Source organism: Mytilus trossulus, chromosome 7, assembly GCF_036588685.1.
Source record: "Mytilus trossulus isolate FHL-02 chromosome 7, PNRI_Mtr1.1.1.hap1, whole genome shotgun sequence".
NCBI classification, from domain to species: Eukaryota; Metazoa; Mollusca; class Bivalvia; order Mytilida; family Mytilidae; genus Mytilus; species Mytilus trossulus.
In genome coordinates, this window is record NC_086379.1 from 63,879,534 (window position 1) to 63,902,415 (window position 22,882).

General features: G+C 32.7%; 2 protein-coding genes across 2 annotated transcripts; one reads left to right on the forward strand and one right to left on the reverse strand.

Annotated features, from left to right (window-relative positions):
* Positions 1-6,248: 6,248 nt before the first annotated feature.
* On the forward strand, positions 6,249-12,861 carry LOC134725542 (uncharacterized). The gene is made up of 4 exons (XM_063589447.1): positions 6,249-6,522; positions 8,836-9,038; positions 9,557-9,737; positions 10,871-12,861. The coding sequence occupies exons 1-4, from the start codon at positions 6,288-6,290 to the stop codon at positions 12,754-12,756; spliced, it is 2,505 nt and encodes an 834-aa protein (XP_063445517.1). The 5' UTR covers positions 6,249-6,287; the 3' UTR covers positions 12,757-12,861.
* A 3,430-nt stretch (positions 12,862-16,291) lies between these two features.
* LOC134725543 (ubiquitin-conjugating enzyme E2-17 kDa-like) lies at positions 16,292-22,587 on the reverse strand. The gene is made up of 6 exons (XM_063589448.1): positions 22,467-22,587; positions 21,214-21,277; positions 19,630-19,661; positions 19,038-19,115; positions 18,202-18,307; positions 16,292-17,035 (listed from the first exon to the last, which is right to left on the reverse strand). Exons 1-6 carry the CDS (start codon positions 22,488-22,490, stop codon positions 16,896-16,898), a joined length of 444 nt encoding a protein of 147 aa, XP_063445518.1. The 5' UTR covers positions 22,491-22,587; the 3' UTR covers positions 16,292-16,895.
* Positions 22,588-22,882: the final 295 nt, after the last annotated feature.

A 22,882-nucleotide genomic window follows, 5' to 3' on the forward strand; every position in this document is an offset into this window, starting at 1 on the left:
ATGGTTTATGAGGTGATTAGAAGGTATATATATAATATATATATACAACTGGTCTAAACATCAACCCAACAATGTTAGATCTGTAAATTTGCTTTCGCAAATTTTTGGTTCTTCCCTCGCCGGGATTCGAACCCATGCTACTGTGATATTGTGACACCAAATCGCCTGCACTGCAGCCGTCCCGCTAGACCACACGACCACCTGGGCTATATATAATAAATTTAAAAAAAATTTGCAAACTACATTTCACATCAAATAATAACAATTTGATTGTTTACTTTTGCTATATATATAGCGGGACGGCTGCAGTGCAGGCGATTTGGTGTCACAATATCACAGTAGCATGGGTTCGAATCCCGGCGAGGGAAGAACCAAAAATTTGCGAAAGCAAATTTACAGATCTAACATTGTTGGGTTGATGTTTAGACCAGTTGTATATATATATTATATATATACCTTCTAATCACCTCATAAACCATAAATAATTGATCTAATGCTTATAGTCAAGAAAAAGAGACCATCACACAAAAAACTTTACATTGAGCAATGAACCTTAAAAATGAGGTTATCCTACAAAACTTTAAACATTGGTATAGAAAAGAGGTATGTACAATTCAGGATATACATTCTCTAAAAAATGAGGGTACTTTTTATATGGCCTTCCAAATACCGTTTCGATCCCTAACATCACTGAAGAGACATTTATTGTCGAAATCCGGATATGGTGTACTAAAGAAATATTGACACCGAATGTTTGTGGCACAACATCCTGTCCACAAGTTAACAAATTTTTTTTTCTGTGACGTATTAAATTTATATTAACATCTTGTGATCAATTTTATTTGGCAATCGTCAATGGCAGTCAGCAGGGTTAAAGAACATCAGTTGTTCGACCTGTTAGTCAAATGCGTTTTGTTTAAATATACTTTTTCACGCTTTTGGTCTTTTGGAAAATGTTGTTTGTGCTGTTTTTAGACCCTTCTACAACGAAATTTGTTTGACATGCACACGTATAAAAATTGCGGTTTTTATCCAACGCAGTCATAGGTTTGAACGTAGTTTTCAATTTAGACTCGTATATATATATATATATATATAAGTACGTCTGAGTCAGTGACAACCCTACAACAGATGTATCCATCGGATCGCCATCAATGATGGTGATACATGGCTGTGTACATAATGTATATACAACTCGTCTAAACATCAACCCAACAATGTTAGATCTGTAAATTTGTTTGGTGTCACGATATCACAGAAGCATGGGTTCGAATCCCGGCGAGGGAAGAACCATAAATTTGCGAAAGCAAATTTACAGATCTAACATTGTTGGGTTGATGTTTAGACGAGTTGTATATATATATACATAAGTACGTCTGAGTCAGTGACAACCCTACAACAGACGTATCCATCGGATCGCCACCAATATATATATATATGTATCCCTCTGGCAGTTATCATCTGAACTTGACCTCATTCACAATTGTTATGTCTATTATGCCTCCTAACCCTGACATCTTTTCTTAAGATTTCAAATTATCTGATGAAATAAGATTAAATTTTCTAAAGAGACCATCGACAGCAATTCATTCTTTTAATGTTCCTGTGAGGTACTATAGTCTTACATACGTCAAAACAGATTTTTTAGTGGAAGAAGACGTCAAGTCTTCTGAAGACTTAAGGGGCCGACCCTTGGCATTGAGTCTCTGTATGCCGCATTCGTTTCTGTGTATTACAATTTCAAAACAACTTAGATTCCTGACACCGATTTTTACACATGATTAGGCATCTGAATCATTTAATTTGTAAATTATGATTGTAAAACAATCACTATCGTAAATATGACCCTTTTATTTATGTAAATTACTAGATTTCATCTCATCCACATGAACGTTATTTGTTTACTTGTAACAGGATGTTTTAAATGTAGATATTTGTATTACGCATGCGTGAATTTGGTATCGGGACAACTCGCCCTGTTTACAAGTTCGCCCTTGAAGTTACGAATTTGCAATCCTGCAGACAAGAAGATTTTGTTTTTATATAAATAAAAAGGATATATAAAGGGTTGTCTTTATTCATGGTTTTCTTTTGTCATGTGAATTAGATGCCCTTCGTAACATACAAGCGAACCTCCCGTTTAGGAGCAAAAACTCCCGTGTATGAAATTTTTCAGACTCCATATTTGAACATTTACTACTGTACGGGTGTAATTGACACCTGTGTTAAATTTTACCTGAACATCAAAGAAGATGTATAATTATATGGCTTCACTTGACAACTTGGGTGTCAAACATACTGGTAATCAACGATGTTTACCTCCGGCTAACTGCCGTTGTGTTATCAAAACGATTAGAATTCAACATACAATAAGTGCTAATAGACTAATAAAAGGTCTAGTAGTTAGATCCTAGTAAAATAATGAAATTTAAATTTGTAAATGTTAGTATATAGCAAGACATTTTACACTGTTTTTAAGTCTTTTTAAGCTTTCTACAAATATGACTTTCATAATGCTTAAAATCCATGCAGTACTAGTGTTAGTGTATGTTATTTTTTTAATTAATTTACGATGTTGCAAATATACATGTGGAGCTTATTTCTTTCTTATTTGTCTATACATTTACAAATGATAAGGAGATGGAGACACGAACAAAAATATATACAGATAAGATATATAAATATAATGATTCATTTGCAAGCAGTGAACAATCATTTGTCAAAAACAAAATAAAACAAAACAAGAAACAGATTCTTCTTATTATTTTATTTAATTCAAATAGAGAGGCAATAAGGGAACTATACACATTACAATTTGATGGAAATTTGATGAAAAAACACAATTTCTACATCATTTGGTTACATTAACGACAAAATTTATGTCGATAAAAAAACATGATGTTTTGACCATTCAGTACTTAATAGATGCATAGTTCTTGGGGAAAAGTTTCATCAAATAATATGAATATAAATGACTTTTTTTGTGCTCATTTTTTACAGTGGGTTGTGATGATCTTCCAGTTAGGTTACCCTCATTTGGAGTGTTGTTCCCAACTTGTTAAAGGTCCATCTTTGTGCATAATTCAAAATTGGAAATTTCAACAAGCATCTAATATTCTTAATCTGGAAAATAAACCCTGGTCTGCTAGCTTCATGTATATTTTTTCTACCGATTTAATATATAACTAGAATCATGCAAACAGACTTAAGGAAAAGGCATGTAAGTTCATCATACAAATATGACTCTTTTTCTAGACAATCCAGATCTTGCAAAATACGTCGCTAAAAATTGTAACCTTTTAAATTGTTGTTGTGCAGTAAAAACCCATATGGAAACTTTCAAAAGTTGGCAGGTATGTAACAAGTCTTACTATTTTTATGCTCCATTTATGGGCAATATGTTTTCTAGTCTGTCCGTCCGTCCTGCTTCTGGTTATAAAGTTTATGGTCGAGGTAGTTTTTGATGAAGTTGAAATCCAATCAACTTGAGACTTAGTACACATGTGTTCCTCTTGATATGATCTTCTTAATTACTGCCAAATTAAAGATTTTACCTAATTTTCATAGTCAACTGAACATAGAAAATGATTGTACGGATGGGAAATCCATGTACTTATGACCTTTTCTTGTTTGAAGAAAAAAAAATACATTTTAACGATAATGGAACAAAGCAGCCTGGGTAAGTGGGGGCTGCTTTTATGGTAATTCAAGTTACCTTTTATTCACCTTCTTCCACTTCAGAGCTATCAGCTCTTTGATTAAACAGTCCAGTCAAACTTAAGTTTGACAGGTATTGTTAAGGGTAATTTTCATGCATCGTTTTGATTTTTGTTTTTATTTGACAGCAACGGCAGAATGGTCTTTCAGTACCATAAGAAAACTTGAGAAATACAATGAAAATCATGGTTAATTTGGTTTGGTCTATTGAACATATAACGTGAAATTATATAATCCTCTGAAAAAAAAGAAGAAAGCATTTTACAGAAAATGGTCCTGGATTTTTAGAGATTAATTTGACACGGAATTAAAAGTTGAAAGAAACAGTGCTTGTTCACTTATTAAACTAAAACATAGAGAAATGTGACTATTTATTTATGTATTTTCTCATTAAAATAAATGCTTTAAGTTGTACAGACGTTGCTTAGAAATTTGGATTTTCTACTGTAAAGTTGGTTGAGACTGATTATGTTACAATTCAATTCAAATATATGGTGTGGGGGGCAGGGGGGCGGGGGGGGGGGGGGGGGGGGATATATATTTTAATTGTAATTGATATCAACAACCCACTACAGATTAGTAGTTTGTTTTTTCTGTAATTAATATTTTTTATGCCCCACCTACGATAGTAGAGGGGCATTATGTTTTCTGGTCTGTGCGTCCGTTCGTTCATCTGTCCGTCCGTCTGTCCAGCTTCAGGTTAAAGTTTTTGGTCAAGGTAGTTTTTGATGAAACTGAAGTCCAATCAACTTGAAACTTAGTACATATGTTCCTTTTGATATGATCTTTCTAATTTTAAAGCCAATTTAGACTTTTGACCCCAATTTCACGGTCCACAGAACATAGAAAATGAAAGTGTGAGTTTCAGGTTAAAGTTTTTGGTCAAGGTAGTTTTTGATGATGTTGAAGTCCAATCAACTTAAAACTGAAACTTAAAAACACATGTTCCCTATGGTATGATCTTTCTAATTTTAATGCCCCATTAGAGTTTTTACCCAATTTCACGGTCCATTGAACATGGAAAATTATAGTGAAGGTGTATATTTACTATTTGTATAGACATGACCAAGTCATTGGTTTGCTCTGCATAGATAAAGAGTCAATTTGTGCCCATTTTCGTTTCATTTAAAATAAGCCACTGGTTTAGAAAGAATTGCAAAAGGTTTTAAGGGAATTTCAGACACATTATGAATGAGGACAACGGAATAGATAGAATCACTGTACATCTATGCTTCAATAAAGAAGTATATGAAATATTTGAACAGTAAAGAAAACCACGATTCAAAGCTAAAACAATCCTATGTCAAATATGTTTAGCAAACATCATGATACCACCATAATTGATGTTAAACTAAACCTTGTAAAGCGAGGTCATCATTGACAACAGTTAAAATTAAAATCAAACTAAGCAGTTAAGCAGGTAAAGTGGTTTTTAAATTCGTTTTCCGTCCTGAACATGCATAAAATATTTGCCGCTGGACGTTATGCAACAAACCAATAATCAATCAATCAATCGATATCCTTTTCTGCTCTTTGATCAGGTTGTTGTCACTTTGGCACATGTCAATTTTCCCCTGCTTTTGTCAAATGAACAAAACGGTGTTGTTGTCAGATAGTTGATTGCCTCTTTTGAATGTTTCCCAAACTTGACTGGTGCATGGTGATTGTAAGCTGATCTTACGATGTGTGCTCTTGTAGTGTGAAAATAATCGTGGTGTGGCTTTTAATCGATGCTGTTAACATAAACGATGTTGGTGTCAGATAGTTGATTATTTCTTACGATTTTATTCAACACATGACTGGTGTTGATTTTGAGCTAGTCATAAAATGAGAGCTCTTGTATAGTAGTGTCCACCTAAAACTGATTTTTTTTCATTGACCTGGCTCACGATACGATACCTACAAGATACTTGCTATGCTGATTAAGCCTTTTCTAGCATGAGGTCCGAGGTATGTCCAAGTTGATATAACACATCTATATTGTAGTCTCAGGTCCAGGACACAATGTAGTTTCAATACAGCACTGATGCTAATATGCACCTTTACTATATATGTCATAGCCAAATACAGTATACTAGTTCTAGTATTAACCGTCGATTTAGATTCAATGTTGTCAGTCAAATCTAACACGTTTCTTCCCGTAAAACTGTTTAAGTTGTCGATAAAGAAGTGCATGTTCCAAATGTTTGTCTGATACATTGCGAGTATGTGTAGTTCATCGACAATGAACTATATTATAAAGTATCCCCCCCCCCCAAAAAAAAAACAACCAATCAAACAATTAATGTCTATGTCGGATAAAGAAGGAATGAAAAAAATTAGCCCCATGTATATGAAATCATTTATGAAAATAGTAGCTCCAAAACAGACTGTCTTGTCTACGTGTTTTTATATATGGTGTCAATTTCTCGTGTCAGTATAGAAAGTTAAGTATGCTTAATGCATACTCTGACTGTACTACCGGCACATCTTCTATACTCTATAGTAGGCCGTGACGACTTTCTTCGGTTCCTTCACAACTGGCGTCACAATGTAGCCGTGGTGATTGCTTGACGCTATCGTTTTGGAGAATGGCCTGTCCGAATGAAGTACACGATGTTTTGTTTAGTAAAGCTCGAGTTGTGTTGAATAATAATGTCAAGCGTCTTTGGTTTAAGATCAACCCATTCCTAGAAAGGAAAGATACTTTAAAAGGATTCAGTCAACCAGAGCAGTTGAGTAAATTTGTGAAATTATTGCAGTCAAGTGTTGGTTGTGAGCAATATTTTTCAGACGAGTTGACAACATTCCAGGATGTCACCGTAGGTTAGTAAATTTACTGTAAATTGTGAATTTTAAACTTTATCGTTTATGTTAATACTGGAGACGTACGGTAAATATTAATGAAGTAACAAAACTAAATAATTAAACAAAATACTGTAAAAAAGGAAGAGAACATTATGTAGAACTTAAAATAGACAGTGTTGGATTGGAGGCCTTGGGCTGTTGCCTGCTCTTTTGTCATGTTGTTGTCGCTGACACTTTTCCAGTTTCAATTCTCAATTTCATTGTCATACTAGCCTTTGACTCAGTTCCACTTGACAAGCTACTTCCATTACTTCGCAAACTAAACATTTGGCATTACATTGATTGGTTGATTGCCGGTTGCTTATCGTCCAGTGGCAAATATTTCATACTCGTTCAACAGGACATGGCATTAATATCCCTTCTAGATCGATCAAGATTATTTCTGTATGATAGGTACATCACATCAGAGTCATAGTCGATAGAGGATCCTCTCGTGAAGAACTTTAAGTGGTTCTTCAAAAAAAATAAACTGCAAATTTATTTGCTGAAACTTATATAAAGCCGACTTGTGTAATGAAAAAGGTAAAAATGCTAATCCCAACCTTAACTATGATTGAATGAATAAACTGTAAATTGTCTTTACTGCCAACTACAATAGAGTACGTTGTGGCAATAAAGATAATTGGCAAGTTTAAGGTACACTAGCGCTTCTTTATTAGCAGACATGTTCCTGTATTTTTATGAATCTCAGTGTAAACATAACCAAACTCAGGTAATATCCGTCTAAAATTTTAATACAGTGACCGTTACTCGAATGATTATTTTTTTTCTGTTAAATGGATGGAACTGAGGGATGGAAGGAAACTGACGGAAAATAAATCATAGTTAAAAGGCGATAGTTGTCTTTTTTTATTGTTCAGTTCAACAAGACGAAAAGACTATTGTTCATCCGATCATATAAGAATTTATATCTAGATAATAAGACATTTCTCTAGGCTTATAGTTTTCTCCTTCAGAGAAGCCCTTAAAAACAGTAAAGCTACACATGGGGTCTCACTTCTGTCATATGAGAATTAAGAAGATGAAGTATGCATGCCAATGAGATTACTAAGACCTGAAACAATCATGAGCATAACCCTTACTGGGCTTTGGCATAACCAAACGTTTTTCATTTAGCAAAATCTTGACAGAATAGCAAGGGATTTTGTGAGCCAAATGAATCTTTTGGAAGACCGAAATCATAGGCATATACACAGAGCACTCGAATCTTGTTAAGGTCAACCTGACCTTAGTGTTGTTAACTTGTAAAAAACAACTTTAATGAATGAAAATGGAAGCTGATATCACAACAGCAGTGGTAATCTGCGGTGTGTTTTTTTTTATATGTTTCACAATATAATTAGACACACCTAAGTTGGTATCTATAAAGTATATAGCAGTTATGCCCCTATTCTTTATTTTCAACAAATATTAATATCTTTTAAATAATATATGGATATTGATTTGTCAATTTTGACGAAATATATATTTGTTATTAGAAATTTTCTTGGCAGAAGTAAATAATTTAAAGATATCTTTACACTTAAATCAATTATAAAATGTCAGAACAGACATGATTGCCATTTTCAATTCTTTCATCTTCTTTACCTAACAATGTGCGTGTCAGGTAGTATGAAGTTTATATTTGCATGTTACTTAAACTTAATGTCGTAAAGTCTATATCCGTATACAGATGATTTTTATTGTCATATTTCAATGATCGAGAAAATTATACTACTCAAATTCTTAAGTATACTAAGATGAAACCGTTGGTTCTTTATTCTTCTTGTGGTAAGTATTTATGTTTTATTTTATTTTATTTTATGAAGTCCGCCTATTTTCAATTTTTTAAATCTGCGAAAACAAATTTGCTTTCATATAACGACCGGAAGGTTTGGATGGGGATCTTAATTTCAATATTCTTTAAATTTTAAGAGCACTTTTCTTTATCATTCAAAAAAAATCATACGTTTAGTCTGTCAAATTCTCATGATCAGTATTGTATAACAGGTATTGTATCTATTAGGTTTCACAGTTATTCTTTATGTCGGAACTGTTGCACCCGGCCAGTATACTCTATTCTTTATATTTTATGCTCATTCTATTCATTATTGTTTTTGACCATTATTATACATTATCTAAACCCAATCCAGACTATATAATAAACCACAGTTTGAAATATGACCAAACTGTTCCATATTTTTTCAATTGCATATAATATTTTGGATTATAACCATTAGATTATATATTGCGACACTAGTTAAACTTCAATATCCTTGATTTGTTTTTCAGAAGAATTCTGGGATTTCCTGTATTCTGACAAATGGTCCCATGGCTGTTCTATACGGATACTGGAAGGTCAACTGTTGGACTATATCATCACAGCTCTGTATGTCCTAGAGAAGACAAACATCATAGGACATCATAACACTTTTGCTTTTGCTAGGAACCAGCGAGAAAGACGAGGCTGTTATAAACTATCTAATGAAGAAAAGGTATTGTTGAAGTAAAGTGATAGTTTTTTAGCAAGGTGAAGAAGTAGGGGACATCATTGATCCATAGAATACGAATTTGACATTATTTCTATTCGGTTCACATATAACAATACAGAAATATGCTTTCGAGAGTATTTTGTCAGTTCGGTTCACATATAAAATTAAATATTGTCAAGCAATGAACTTAGAAAGATTCACCAACTGTTTTATAATTGAACAGAAATTACCAACAATGTTAATTTGAACAGACTTCATTCATTCTCGAATGGACCAACAAGAAAACGACTAAAACTATAGACTTTATAGGTTACTGATGTTAAAGGCAAATTTGAAACTGTTATCTTAATCTTAAGCTTAGAGAAGTTGTTAAAGAAAACTCTGAAATATAAAAAAAAACATCAACAAGAACTAAACTAGATCAACCATATAAGCAGGTACTGATACCAAATAGCGAGTTAATACAATTTACCAGATATTTTTTTCAGATTCTGTTTTATTTTATCTATATCTACTTATAGGGGTGTACATTAATAGAGGAAACCTTGTTATTAGAATTTACGTATTATGGACGGAAAACCGAGAAGAAGTCTAAAGACAAGCCCTCTTCAACTCCCGAGACAACAACTGAATCCACATTCCACACCATCACAGAGGAGGAGGAAGAGGAATCGGACGATTTTGCCACCATGCAAATCCTCTGTAAGTATATGTTGATATTTTACTCACGAGGTCACATTTTAAAATATGTTTGAAATGCAAACCTCTGCAACATACTGATTTAATTGTCAAAGTGAATGGTTTTTTTTTATATAAAAAATGGTTTATTGAAATCTAAACTAAAAGAAAGATAGAGCGCTAGTGGAGAAATATTTTCCATTACCTTTTGTTCAGTGCATTGCTTCTTTTGTTTGCTTTCTGTAGACGTTAGTCCGACCAATCTTCAAAGTTTTATAGTTAGTCAATTTTACATGTTAATTGCAAACTCTATTGCATTCTCAAGATTTATTGTGAATTTTCGCTCCGAGAATTTATTTATTTTTCAGACGCAACCTAGAGGTGGATTAACGGCAAAATGTATATATTATTTTCTTGATTATTAAAAAAAAAAAAATTTTAGAAGGGTAATTAGGGATAGCCCTGTCCGGTTTTGGTCCATGTACGTCATCAGGGCAACTCTGTACAATCAATACTGCAATATGTGGAAATATTATCTCAATAGTATATCCTTTTGCGAACTCACTCATAGTTCTCGTTTTTATCATCTTGGTTATACTTATAGGATTTATATGCACATCACCAAAGGTGGTGTGTCGCATATTGAATTTGGCCTTTTACAATCACCCTACCTTTTAACTTTCAGCGGAACTTGATCTACTTTGCGATTTAACTTATTTCTACTTCAGTCTATCAGCAATATTGTAGCCAGACATTCGGATAAGCTTGGTTTTAGTTTTGAGAATCTGTATCATATTTTTTTATGAGGTTCATTAGGCCTTTCTATTTTTTCATATTGCATGTTTTTAAAATAATCTTTTAAATGACACTGGGTGACCTGTCACACGGTGGGTTTTACATCATCCTTTATCGGCGGTATCTAGTGGATAGTTGTCTTGTTGATCATCATAACACATCTCCTTATTTAGTATTGGCATTGGCGAAAAGCTTGGAAGGGGAAACTCAAAAGTTCAACATAGGGTTTTATGTTTTCATGAAAGAAAGAAACTCACGATAACATGTCAAATATATTTGATTTTTGTAGAGGACATTCTCAAGTTTTAGTTTAGTAGATATTTTAATTGCTATTTTAACATCCTTGTAAATTTATTTTTTAGCCCGGTCAAGGAAAAGGAAGCAGAGTATATTCCATTACAATTTCGACCCATATTCGTCACACTCCTTCAAAAGAAATTCTATGTTTGTATCATCTGATAACAAAGAGGAAATGAATGACATTTCAAGACGGTTAGAGTACATGGTAAAAACTGGCTGTGTAAAGAATGACCCAGATGACATAAAAAATACTATTCGGAACTGGAATGACCAGGAATCTCGAAATAATGGAGACACAATGTCAGAAAAAAGTACAACTGGAAATGCATCGGACAAACCAAATGTAGAAATCATACCACAGATTCCACGCGATGACCCGAAGTCCAATCAAAGTAGTCCGGATAATGAATATAAAATGAAAGCAAGAGTGCGCAACTTGGCAAAATTTGGCTGTACTGAAAATGATGTGTTTGGTGATGGGTTAGATGTGCAGGTGGTAGATGATGTCAAAACTTTGGAAACCTTCGACACCGGCGAAGAATTCTATTTAGGAGAAAACATAACAAAAACTCTAACAGAAGATTTGAATGTTGAAGATAAGCTAAGATCGAAACTTAAAGACAAACAGAAAATGCGCGAAGAGAAAAAAGCCATAGAAATAGACTGGCAGAAACACCATCAAGGTTTGCCAAAGTACAAAGAAATTGATTTTAGCCAGTACGCAAATACGAAAAGAGTCCTAAGGATACCACCGCGAGTTCCAACATTTGAAGAATTCCTATATATCCTAGAAGAGGAAGAAAAGTACGATCCAAGATTTCGACGAGCTAAACAAATGTCCAAGAAGGTAGCCAAACGTTACAATATTCAAAGAGAGGCTCTGAGAAGTAAAAGATCTGATAAAGCATTAGCAGAAGAGACGAGTCCTGAAGATGACAACAAATTGCCGCCAATTGGAATAAAACAAGGACAATTAAAATATAGGCAAAATACCATAGGATTTGCTGAAGAAGTAGGTGGCGTGACAGATTCAAAAGCTTGCGAAAGATGGGTAATAGATCAACAACAAGGGTTGAGAAAAAGGTCGCCGAGCAGACGCTTTACTGCATTTTCAGATGAGGATGAACGAGAAAGGTCCGTTTCTTTTGAATATGAGTCAACATTATATGATTTTGATGTAATGAGGCGAGGATCGTCTGTTGAATCTGACATCCCTCTGGTTTTTCTGACTTCTGCGTCAGGAACACTCACAGAACTTCTCCATGAAGAAGAGGCGGAAACTGTTGAAAATATAACGCCTAAAAAAAACGAGACAAAAATGACCATTTCTACACTTTCATCTCCGTTAATAGTAAAAAATAAGTTAATGACTAAAAAAAAGTCAATAAAAGAAACGAAATCTAAGAAGCCATCCCCTTTGAGAAAAACTCTTCCAAAGAAATTGGAAGTCCCATCTCCTGAAACTGAAACAGATGAAGAACCAGAAAAGGAAATGTTTGATACTAAAAAGCTGAATTTAAAATACAGTTTCGAAAAGTTAAGAGGGAAGCAGATTAAAAAGAAGGAGCCGTCATTCATTGAAGTCCTAAAAAAATACTACAAAATTCAAAAAGTGGTAAACAAATTCACATCACAAAAGAAAGGTGGTAGAAGGAGGGGTATATTTGCGCGGTTAATGAAGTTACCTATGGAAGAACACAAAGAAGATTTACCTCCAATCGGAACATTAAAGAAGTTCGATTTTTTAAATCACAAAGCTCCACCATTGAACCAGGGAGAAAACGTTTCGTTTGATACAGTATCAATGCTCGATTTCACAGCAAAAGTTCTTAAAGCTTTAGATGACTTTGTTGTCAGGAAGGAACAGGTAGTTTCGGATTATTATTCCAAGACTTCTATGACCATCACGTTCACCAGAAAATCTGTTTTCAAGATGAAACAAGATTAATTTTCGGAAACCTGAAATTGGTATTCAGGAAAATAAATATCATGACATTGTAGTTGTTATAAAAGAGATATACAAATAATGTTATTAAATTGAATTAAAGTTTTGTTTTCATATTTATATACAATCATACCATGCTTTCGAACCTATGAGTCGTTTTATTTTCTTGTCGTCCTGTTGTGTGTTTTGATTGTATGTTTTACTTTTACGACATTTGGTTTAGATATGCAGAAAGAGGATGATTGTGCTCACGTAAAACTGGTTTAACCACATAAAAAGTTGTGAGTGATAGACTGATAAAAAAAACCTGGTTTAATTACATCAAATGTTATGCTTGTGAGTGTTATCAAATGGAATTGTTTCGACCACTTGCAATGTTGTGCTTGTGATTGTGCTGAAATAAAACTGGTTTAACCGCATCAAATGTTAGGCTTGTGTATGATCAAGTGAAACTGTTTCGACCAAATGAAATTTTAAGTGTACTCAAGTAAGACTGGTTTAGCTACATCAAATGTTGTGCTTGTGAGTGTGCTGAAATAAAACTGGTTTAACCGCATCAAATGTTAGGCTTGTGTATGATCAAGTGAAACTGTTTCGACCAAATGAAATTTTGAGTGTACTCAAGTAAGACTGGTTTAACTACATCAACTGTTGTGCTTGTGAGTGTGCTGAAATAAAATTGATTTAACCACATGAACCTCATAAAATGTCGTGCTTGTGAGAGTGCTGTAGTAAAACTGGTTTAACTAATTCAAATGTTGTGCTTGTGAATGTGCTCAAATAAACTGGATTATCCACATCAAACATTGTGCTTGTGACTGTTCTCAAGTAAAACAGTTTTAACCACATCAAACGTTGTGCTGGTGAGTGTTCAAGTAAAACCGTTTTAATTACCTCAAATGCTGTGCTTGTGAGTGTACGCAAGTAAAACTGGTTCAACCACATGGAATCTTGTGTTTATGAGTGTGCTGAAGTAAAACTGGTTAAATTAAATAAAATGTTGTGCTTGTGAGTGTGCTCAGGTAAAACTGGTTTCACTACACTAAATGCTGTACTTGTCATTGTGGTGAAGTAAAACCGGACTATACGCATCAAATCTTGTACTTGTGAGATTACTCAAATAAAACTGGTTAAACAACATAAAATGTTGTGCTTGTTAGTGTGCTCTAGTAACACTGGTTTAACAACATCAAATGTACTTGTGATTGTGCTCGGGTTAAACTGGTGTATCCACATCAAATATTTGGCCTGTGAGTGTGATCAAGTAAAACTGTTTTAACTACATGAAATGTTGTGTTTATGAGTGTGCTGAGGAAAAACTGGTTTAACCGCATAAAATGTTAAGCTTGTGCTCAAGTTAATTGGTTTATCTACATCAAATGTTATGCTGGTGACTGTGTTCAAGTAAAACTGGTTTAACCACATCAAATGTTGTGCGCGCGAGTGTGCTCAAGTAAAACCGTATTAATCACATCAAATAATGTGCTTGTTGGTGTACTCGGGTAAAACTTATTTAACCACATCAAAAGTTGCTCTTGTAAGTGTGATCAATTAAAACTGGTTTAACCATATCAAATGTTGTGCTTGTGAGTGTGCTGAAGTAAATCTGTTTAACCACATCAAATGTTATGCCTTTGAGTGTGCTTAAGAAAATCTGTGTTAACCTTATCAAATGTTATACTTGTGAGTGTGCTCAAGTAAAACTGGTTTAACGACATCAAATGTTGTGCTTGTGCTGAAGTAAAACGGGTGTAACCACATCGAATGATGTGCTTGTGAGTGTGCTCAAGTAAAACTGGTTTAACCCCATCACATGCTTGTGATTGTGCTCAAGTTAAACTGGTTTAAACATATCAAATGTAGTGATTGTGCTAAAGTAAAACTGGATTATGTTGTGCTTGTGATAGTGATGAAATGAAACTGGTTTAACCACATAAAATGTTAGGCACGTGTTAAATTTGAACTGATTTAACCACTACAAATGATATGTTTGTGCTAAAGTCAAATTGGTTTAACCATATCAAATGTTGTGCTTGTGATTGTGCTAAAGTAGAAATAGTTAAATCACACCAAATGTTCTGCTTGCTTGTGTGCTGACGTAAAAGTAGTTTAAACTCATCTAATGTTGTGTTTGTGATTATGCTGAAGTAAATAAGGTTTACCACGTCAATTTGTATTTTTGTTCATCTGATGAGTTGAGCCTTTTTTTACTGATTGTTAAAGTTCGTTCTTTTTTTGTACTGTTATACCACTGTCCCAGGTTATGGGACGGTTGGGATCCCGCTAACATGTTTTATCCTGCCACATTAAGTATGTATGTACCTGTCCCAAGTCAGGAGCCTGTAATTGAGTGGTTGTCGTTGTTTAGGTGTTACATATTTGTTTTTCGGTTATTTTTTTTTATATAAATCTCGTTTTAATTGTTTTAAGTTTTGAGTTTGCTGAAGTAAAACTAGTTTAACCACATTAAATTTTGTGCTCAAGTATAACTAGTTGACCGCATAAAATGTTGTGCTTGAAAGTGTGCTCGAGTATAACAGGTTTAACACATCAAATATTGTGCTTGTGAGTTTGCATAAAATCATCTGACAGGAACAAAATATGAACTTGATCTGTAACTTGTTTTAATAAAACAAAATAGTAAATATCAAATATTCAAGCATGAAGAAAAGAAGTGTGGACATATGGAGTCATTCTAAGTGGAAACCTGAAGTTGGTACGGGTCTTAATACCTTTCCAACATTTAAAACAAGCCACCAAGTTAACAAATTCAAAAATTGTCCCTCAAATCACTGCAAATTAGATCTTGGTATATAGTATAGACACCTTTTTATTGATTGAAGACTGTTTGTTGTACTGTCAATGTTTTTAAAGATTTTTTTTAGTTGTGGTGCCATCTCATAAAGGTATGCCTGACATCTTCTTTTATTTATACAAGTTATTCCTGTGCATTAAGTATAGTCTAAATAAGGTAATCAAATATTTATTGAACAAATGTCCAAGAATACCTGTTCTATTATAAAACAATATTATATCTTTTTTAGACATAGAATAAACTGACAAACACACACACTTTAGCTTTTTCATTCTTGAATGTTTGGTCTGTCTATAAATTTTGTAAGAAATATCTAATGTTTCCTGGCTGCCATGTGATGGGCAAACATAAAGTTTTTGTTTTGAACATGAATTTTAAACACTTAAATTTTAATGAAGCTTCAATGAAAACAAATACAGAAAAATTCAACAATTAAGGACAGTAACTCTTGTAAGTTGACCATCCAGTTTTAATTTTGATGTACATTACGCCCTAATTAGAATTTCTCAGTCTGTAGCTGTCTTCAAGATAATAGAAGAAACTTGTATTTTACCCTATATGTTCTTTTTTTAGCCATATTGGTTGGCTGGTAGGATCATTGGATGATTTTTTTTTAACTAGAGACCCTGATGATTTAACAGAATACAACAAGATGGATACCAAGTGATTAGATAGGGCCTAGGTGGCCAAAAATAAGCAGGCAAAAAATTATCAGTCACAAGATTTAGAAAAGATTTTTTTTTATTTTAATGTACATTGATATTATCTATTGTGAATATAAGAATCGGAATACTGTTTTATATGACTTCATACCACAATATTTACAACAAGTATAACATATATATGGTGTATTCATTAAACTGTCCAATAGTATTACTTCACTTGATCAAATTGTCTACTTGTAGAAAACATAATTAAACATGGCAAAAATATGAACCAAATAAGATGTAAATATTGATATGTATAAATAAGTTATACAACCATTACTTTAAGAAAAGTTCTATTTTTTTTTTGTCACAAAGGATTTATTCTAATAAAGCTCATGTTTACTGAATTAAACAGTCATTAAATAAATGAATTCCCTTTTTTATATCCAATATAAATGTTCACACTAAGTACAAATGAGAAATGATAGATTTTACAAATGTATTACTGAAAGTCTGAAACAAACAAAACAAAATGAAAAACCAAAACATTTGTATCTTAATTTTTTGTAAAAAAGGGGGGTATACAATATTTCTCAAACACAAAATGATTTGTCGTAAACATTTTTTGTCAGATTCATTAAAATAAATTATCACAGTTATTTATTAGATGTGAAATCTGTTCAGGTAGCATATTTTCTGGTCCATTCCCGAGCATTCTGCATGTATTTTTTCCTATCAGTCTTGTATAACTTGGCTATATCAGGCATTAACGGATCGTCTGGGTTTGGTTCTGACATTAAGGCATGCAGTGACAATAAAACTGAAAAGAAAAAATTCAATTTTGCTACATTTTTCTTAATTTTTACTAATGCTGGAGATTTATAACTATTCTAGAGCATACATTCAATCAATTTTAATTGTACTATAAGTATATACATACACTAGTAATTTTTTGGTCCCTTTATAGCTTGATGTCCCGTGTGAGCAAAGACTATACTTTGACCTATAATGGTTATATATACTGCAACTGTGCTATTTGAACAGTCAAATTGCATTGACCGCATATTCATATGTGATATACAGTCACTGACCGTATATCGCCTTGTTTATGACATTGACAATGTGTATCCGTAGAGTTTAATCTATGACGTCAACAAAACATACAGGTCCATGGAAATTTTACGTCTTCCACTCAAAATTAGGAAATGATGATTTTTACCCTAAATACGTCATTTAGAACAGTTATAAGAGCTGCAGCCTCGCTTTCTACCTGTTTCTAAGCCTTGTACAAATAACATTGATATTTCGAGACAATGTAGGGTTATTCTATATTTACACTTTGTTACTTGGATGGAGAGTTGTCTCATTGGCACTCATACCACATATTCTTATATCTATAAAAATACTATGAACATCATAAACAGTGGAAAAAAACCACCAAGTTTTCTATTTTCAACTCATATTAATGCTTAGCTACATCCTACAGCCCAGCCTTGTAAAATTACTATTGGTACTGTAAGAATTTTTTCTGCATGCCATTAAATCGTTACAGAATTTCTCCCTAAAATGAGCTTTAGTGTACACAGTTTTTCTTGAACTTTGAACTTGAAAACTTTATTCTTTCTGATGTTTTTGAATGCATGTACAATGTAGCTGGAAACCAGATGAAATCACTACCTGAAGGTATTTATTTATATGTTCCACCTGGTTCAACTAAGTATACATTGATCATTGGTAATGTCAGTGATATACACATCATATTCAATCATAATAAACAGTGAATGTCAGATATAATTGGATGCAAGGAATTTCACTCAGTAAATATTACTTTATGTTTTACGCTACCATTGTCAATGAAAAGATATACTGTCACAGCTGAAAACTTAATTTTTCCATTGAAAAAAATCGTCAATTTTTTAAAGCCTGCACACTACATGGAAATGTAATGAAAAGAGTTAACTTTTTGTAAATTAGCACTTAACTTACTTTTTGATACTGTTAATGCTGGCGACCATTGAGATCTTAGAATATCTAAGCATATAGCTCCACTACTATTTATGTTTGGATGATATATCTTTGTTTTGAATCCTACCTGCAAATATAGAAGAAATTGTTAATAAAATATACATTAATTCTAACTACCTGACCTAGGACTGAACAATGAGTCATATATTTTAAGAAAATGAACAAACAGGTTGGTATTATCAGGATTTTTTGACTACTTGACTCAGTTCTATGTGCATAATGTGGCACAAAACTTTCTGTGAAGGTTGATAGGGGGCCCCATCTTCTTGGATATGGGGGAGTATTTTGTCATATAATAGACCTGAGAGCCCATCTGCTGAACACAAATGATTATTACAATATAATGCTCCCTACAAAAAGCTTAATTAGCTTCCCAGAAGGTGCAGTGCTGCTACAAAAACCTAAATTGTATACTATAAACACATCACTCTTATCTATTCCATCGACATTAAACATTGTTATCTATTTGTGAGCACTTTACAACAGGAAAAGCTGCAACAGTTAGGTCATTGATTCATTAACCATTATCATGTCATTATGCCATTCATAGCATATAACACATGCACATCAACAAAAAATGAGGCTTTATCATAAAATGTTAAGGAGAACACTTGCCTTATCTTTTAGATCAACATTCAAAACTTAAGACACAAAACCTTCAATATTTTCTAAAATGACTTCATAACTCATTAAACAAAATACAGCCAAAATATAACAAATATCCCCAAACTTTCATAAACATATAGTTCACAATGTAGCTGTACAGTATACTACTGCTATGTAATGATTGCACTTACTTTTGGTGGTTTAAAAGGATAATCTGTAGGGAACTGTACTGAGAGGAAAAATATGCCATCTTTATACGGACTCTCTTCCTGAAAATATAAACATATGGGTTATTTATATGGTCTTTCCTGTATGGTTATGATCAGCTCTTCATCAAATCACATAGCATTGTGGTTTTAAGGTGTTAAATTTTGCCTTAATAAGCATGACCAGTACCTTTGATTTTAAGTCCATGTAACGATATGCTTAGAAGATCAGCACATTCATTCTTTTTCATTTTCAATGTTGAAATTTGGCCCTGTACATGAGAATTTATAAAAATTGAAATATACATCTTCGGTCTTCGAACATCAGCCATGTTGCTTACAATTATCTCAATTATTTTTGTTTTTAAAATCAGTCTACCTGTCGTATTTATTATTGATCCCAGGCATTCAATATATCTTGGAAATAAAACCACAATTGCCAAAAAAGAAGTAAAACTGTGTCTATTAGCACCCCCTTTTTCTAGTTTTTTTCATCTCAAATTTCAAACAAGAAGAGCACATTACGAAGATTTACATTTTTATGTGTGCTGCAAAATAGTTTGATAAATATACTTACTGGACCTGTTAATGATGCTTCCCATTTGAATACTAAAACAAAAACAAGATAAAATGTAAAGATTATAAGTTTGTTACATATTTAATCTTAGCGTTCATATAGTGTACAAGTATATTGCATTACATTAGTTAAAACAATAATAATGAAGGTGTAATATCCTTTAAAACAATACCACTGAAACTTTCACAAAGTTTTTTTTATTAATGTATTACTACATTGTCATGGTTAACTTTCTTACCTTTACCAAAACACTTAGGAATGAACTGGTTTCACAAAACACCTGAGAATGTACTGGTTTCACATTTTATGTGTTCATTGAATCCCAAAATCAGGATCATCAGTACTATAATATTTAAACTCTATCTTAAGCCTACAAGAAAAGACTTTTTCTATTAGAGAAGGACCAGCTGGAAGGCCAAAATTTGGCCCTAAATACTGAACCATGTTGTATCCACCTGGCATAAAAAACATTATCTTATTCTAAAAAATGCTCAGTTAGAATATTAACAAAAACACTTTTTCTGCTGTCTGTTTTTGCTGATTAATTTTAAATATCAATTAATTTTTTTATTAAGCCAAATAAGCTTTTTATGGGTCTATTAAGCTCACTCCTTGTATAAACTAAGACTACACTCCTTGACTAAAAACAAATTTGTAATACTAATATCATCTTATCAGTTGTATTATTCGTTTCTTTTCTTTTCAGTTCATGTTACTCAACTATCATTATCAGAGCATGTAGTTTTGATTCATTTGTGTATAATGTATTTACTTAAACAAGGAGACAGATTAATATAAGTACTTGATGGTTGTTTATGAAACATTATTGTCATTTGTGTATGTGTTTATAAAATATACTTGTATTATTCACAATGCATATTGATTACATTAATAGTTTAATACCAACATGAAGATTTACTTAGGCTTACTCTGGTTCTTTTATTGAAACATTAATTGTACCAGTCTCTATATCTAAATCTTCTCCACTTCATTTGGATGTTTTCACATTCCAACAAAAAATAATGTTGGTCTTAGAAACATGATTTTTTTTAATTAGTTGTTAAAGCCTTCGAACTAGCTTTCAGTGACTGCAACAGTCTTCACCAAAAACTTTTTCAACTACTAGTTCAGAGACCGATATAATATATTCAGACAATTTTCTTATTGGTCCAAACAAAGTTTTGCTAAAACTTCCTAGTCAGTCCGAATGAAATTTTACTAGTCTGGGGCATCGGTCTAGTGGCTTACTGTGCAGACTCCTGTAAGTACTCTCAGATCTGTACATTGTGTCTTTTGTGTTTTAGTTTAGTTTTTATACTTTTGCTTTGTATTGATCTGCTGAATTAAATCTATCCTTTTTCAACTGTTTTTTTTATTTGTTCTTATGGTATATTTTTATTAATGTTCATTGCACAAAGAGCAATAGTTGCATAATACCTTTCTTCTTCTATATAAATTTGGTTTAAGTTTCAAATATAGTGTCTTAATATGAAGTACAAATGTATTACAACACAACAGAAGATGAAATGTCCTCCAATCAACTTTATTCTGAGTCAGCCTCCAGTTTCATTTCATAATACTTACAATCATCTCCTACTGGTCCTGCAGAACAACCTGGTGGGGGGTCTGTTGTAATATCTTGTAACTCCTGCAAAAAAAATATAATTATTGCCTCCATTATCAATCAAAATATTTGCAAAGGTAAATTTTGCTTTATTTTTCCTTTTTAAAATGATTTCTTGATGAGAAAAAAATGAATTGTGTACAATGTTGCAGTTGAGAAAAATATATCAATGTTAAATACAGAGCTTTTCTTTACTGGACAGTTAATTTTTCAAATTCAAAATGCGAGGCTCGCCTAGTGTTTAAAATACAAAAATTAAATGTATTTAAAATTTAACTGTTAAGAGTGGATGAAAACTGTCGAGAGTGGATAAATATCGTATTACACAAGATTTGGTTGTAGAATCAGTTTCTCTAAGGATTTACAAACAATATGGAAGCAAAATTATTCCTTCTTTGCAACTGATCTGCATTAAGATATGTTCTTTCTACGAGACTTCATCAGACATGGTCGCCTTTTTTCCAGCTGTCACAATACGAAATTCAGAGAAAAACAAGAATATTCGAAGTCATAATCGGATTTTAACCAATGAAGAACTGAGATCAAACAAACCACACGTTGATTAAATTATTTTTTTTATATAATGGGTGCAGAAAGGGATAAATTGACTAAGAATTAGAGAAAATTATTTATTATATTTATTATCAAATCAAATAATGTGCCATATCTCCAGCAGTGAAAGCCTTGATCAAGAGATATCCAATGAAATTTTATTTAGTAAAATGTTCTAGTCTATCTTAAGGACTTCGTAACGTTCTCTTTCATGTTTTGCCTTAAAAATTATTACAATAGCGCTATTAACACAATGTATAACACTTTCCTTTGATTGTAATTAGTTAGTTTAGACCAAAACTACAAAAAATAGCTTTAAATGAAAAATGTAAATTGCGTTTCATTTACAAGTATGGTGACGAAAAATGTCATCCATTACTAAAGGTGGGGAACACTTTTATGAACATTTATATCCATTTATTCCATCTTGTGTATATATTTCCATGTCTGATTTCGCCATTTGTTATTATTTTGACAATTAGTCTTAATATTAAAACTTCCGTGATCGTGACGACCGAGTTCAGTGACGTATGCTAATCAATCGAGAATGATCTGCCATTGCCTAGTCATAGAAACTACTTTATTTGGGGGAAATTACTAGGCTTTAGTATGTTTTCAAACATAAATTCGCCTCTACTGTAGACATTATATGTTAATATACCTTATTCAAACGTTTTAGAGCCATCTGTTTACAGTTATGAGTTGTTTTGTTTTGACTTTGTTCTCAGTGATCTTTGTCGATATTTTTATTTTTATCTGAAACTAATTACAAAACGTATCGGAAATAGAATTTTGAAAAATCCGTATTTTTGTAATATTCAGATTGTAGAAAGTCATATCCAAGTAGTATATAAAAAAATTATATCTTATACTGTCCCTATTTACTCTTTTCAGCTAAATGTCTGCAATAAAAACTGAATATATATTTACGTTAAAACTGAGCACTTGTGAAACTGAGACTACTAGTCTCTCAAGGCATAGCCGTACAAACCTATCTAGATCTATCTAGGATTCAGTAAATAATCAACTACAATTATTATTTTTATTCGGAGATATGCTATTGTATTATATGTTTCT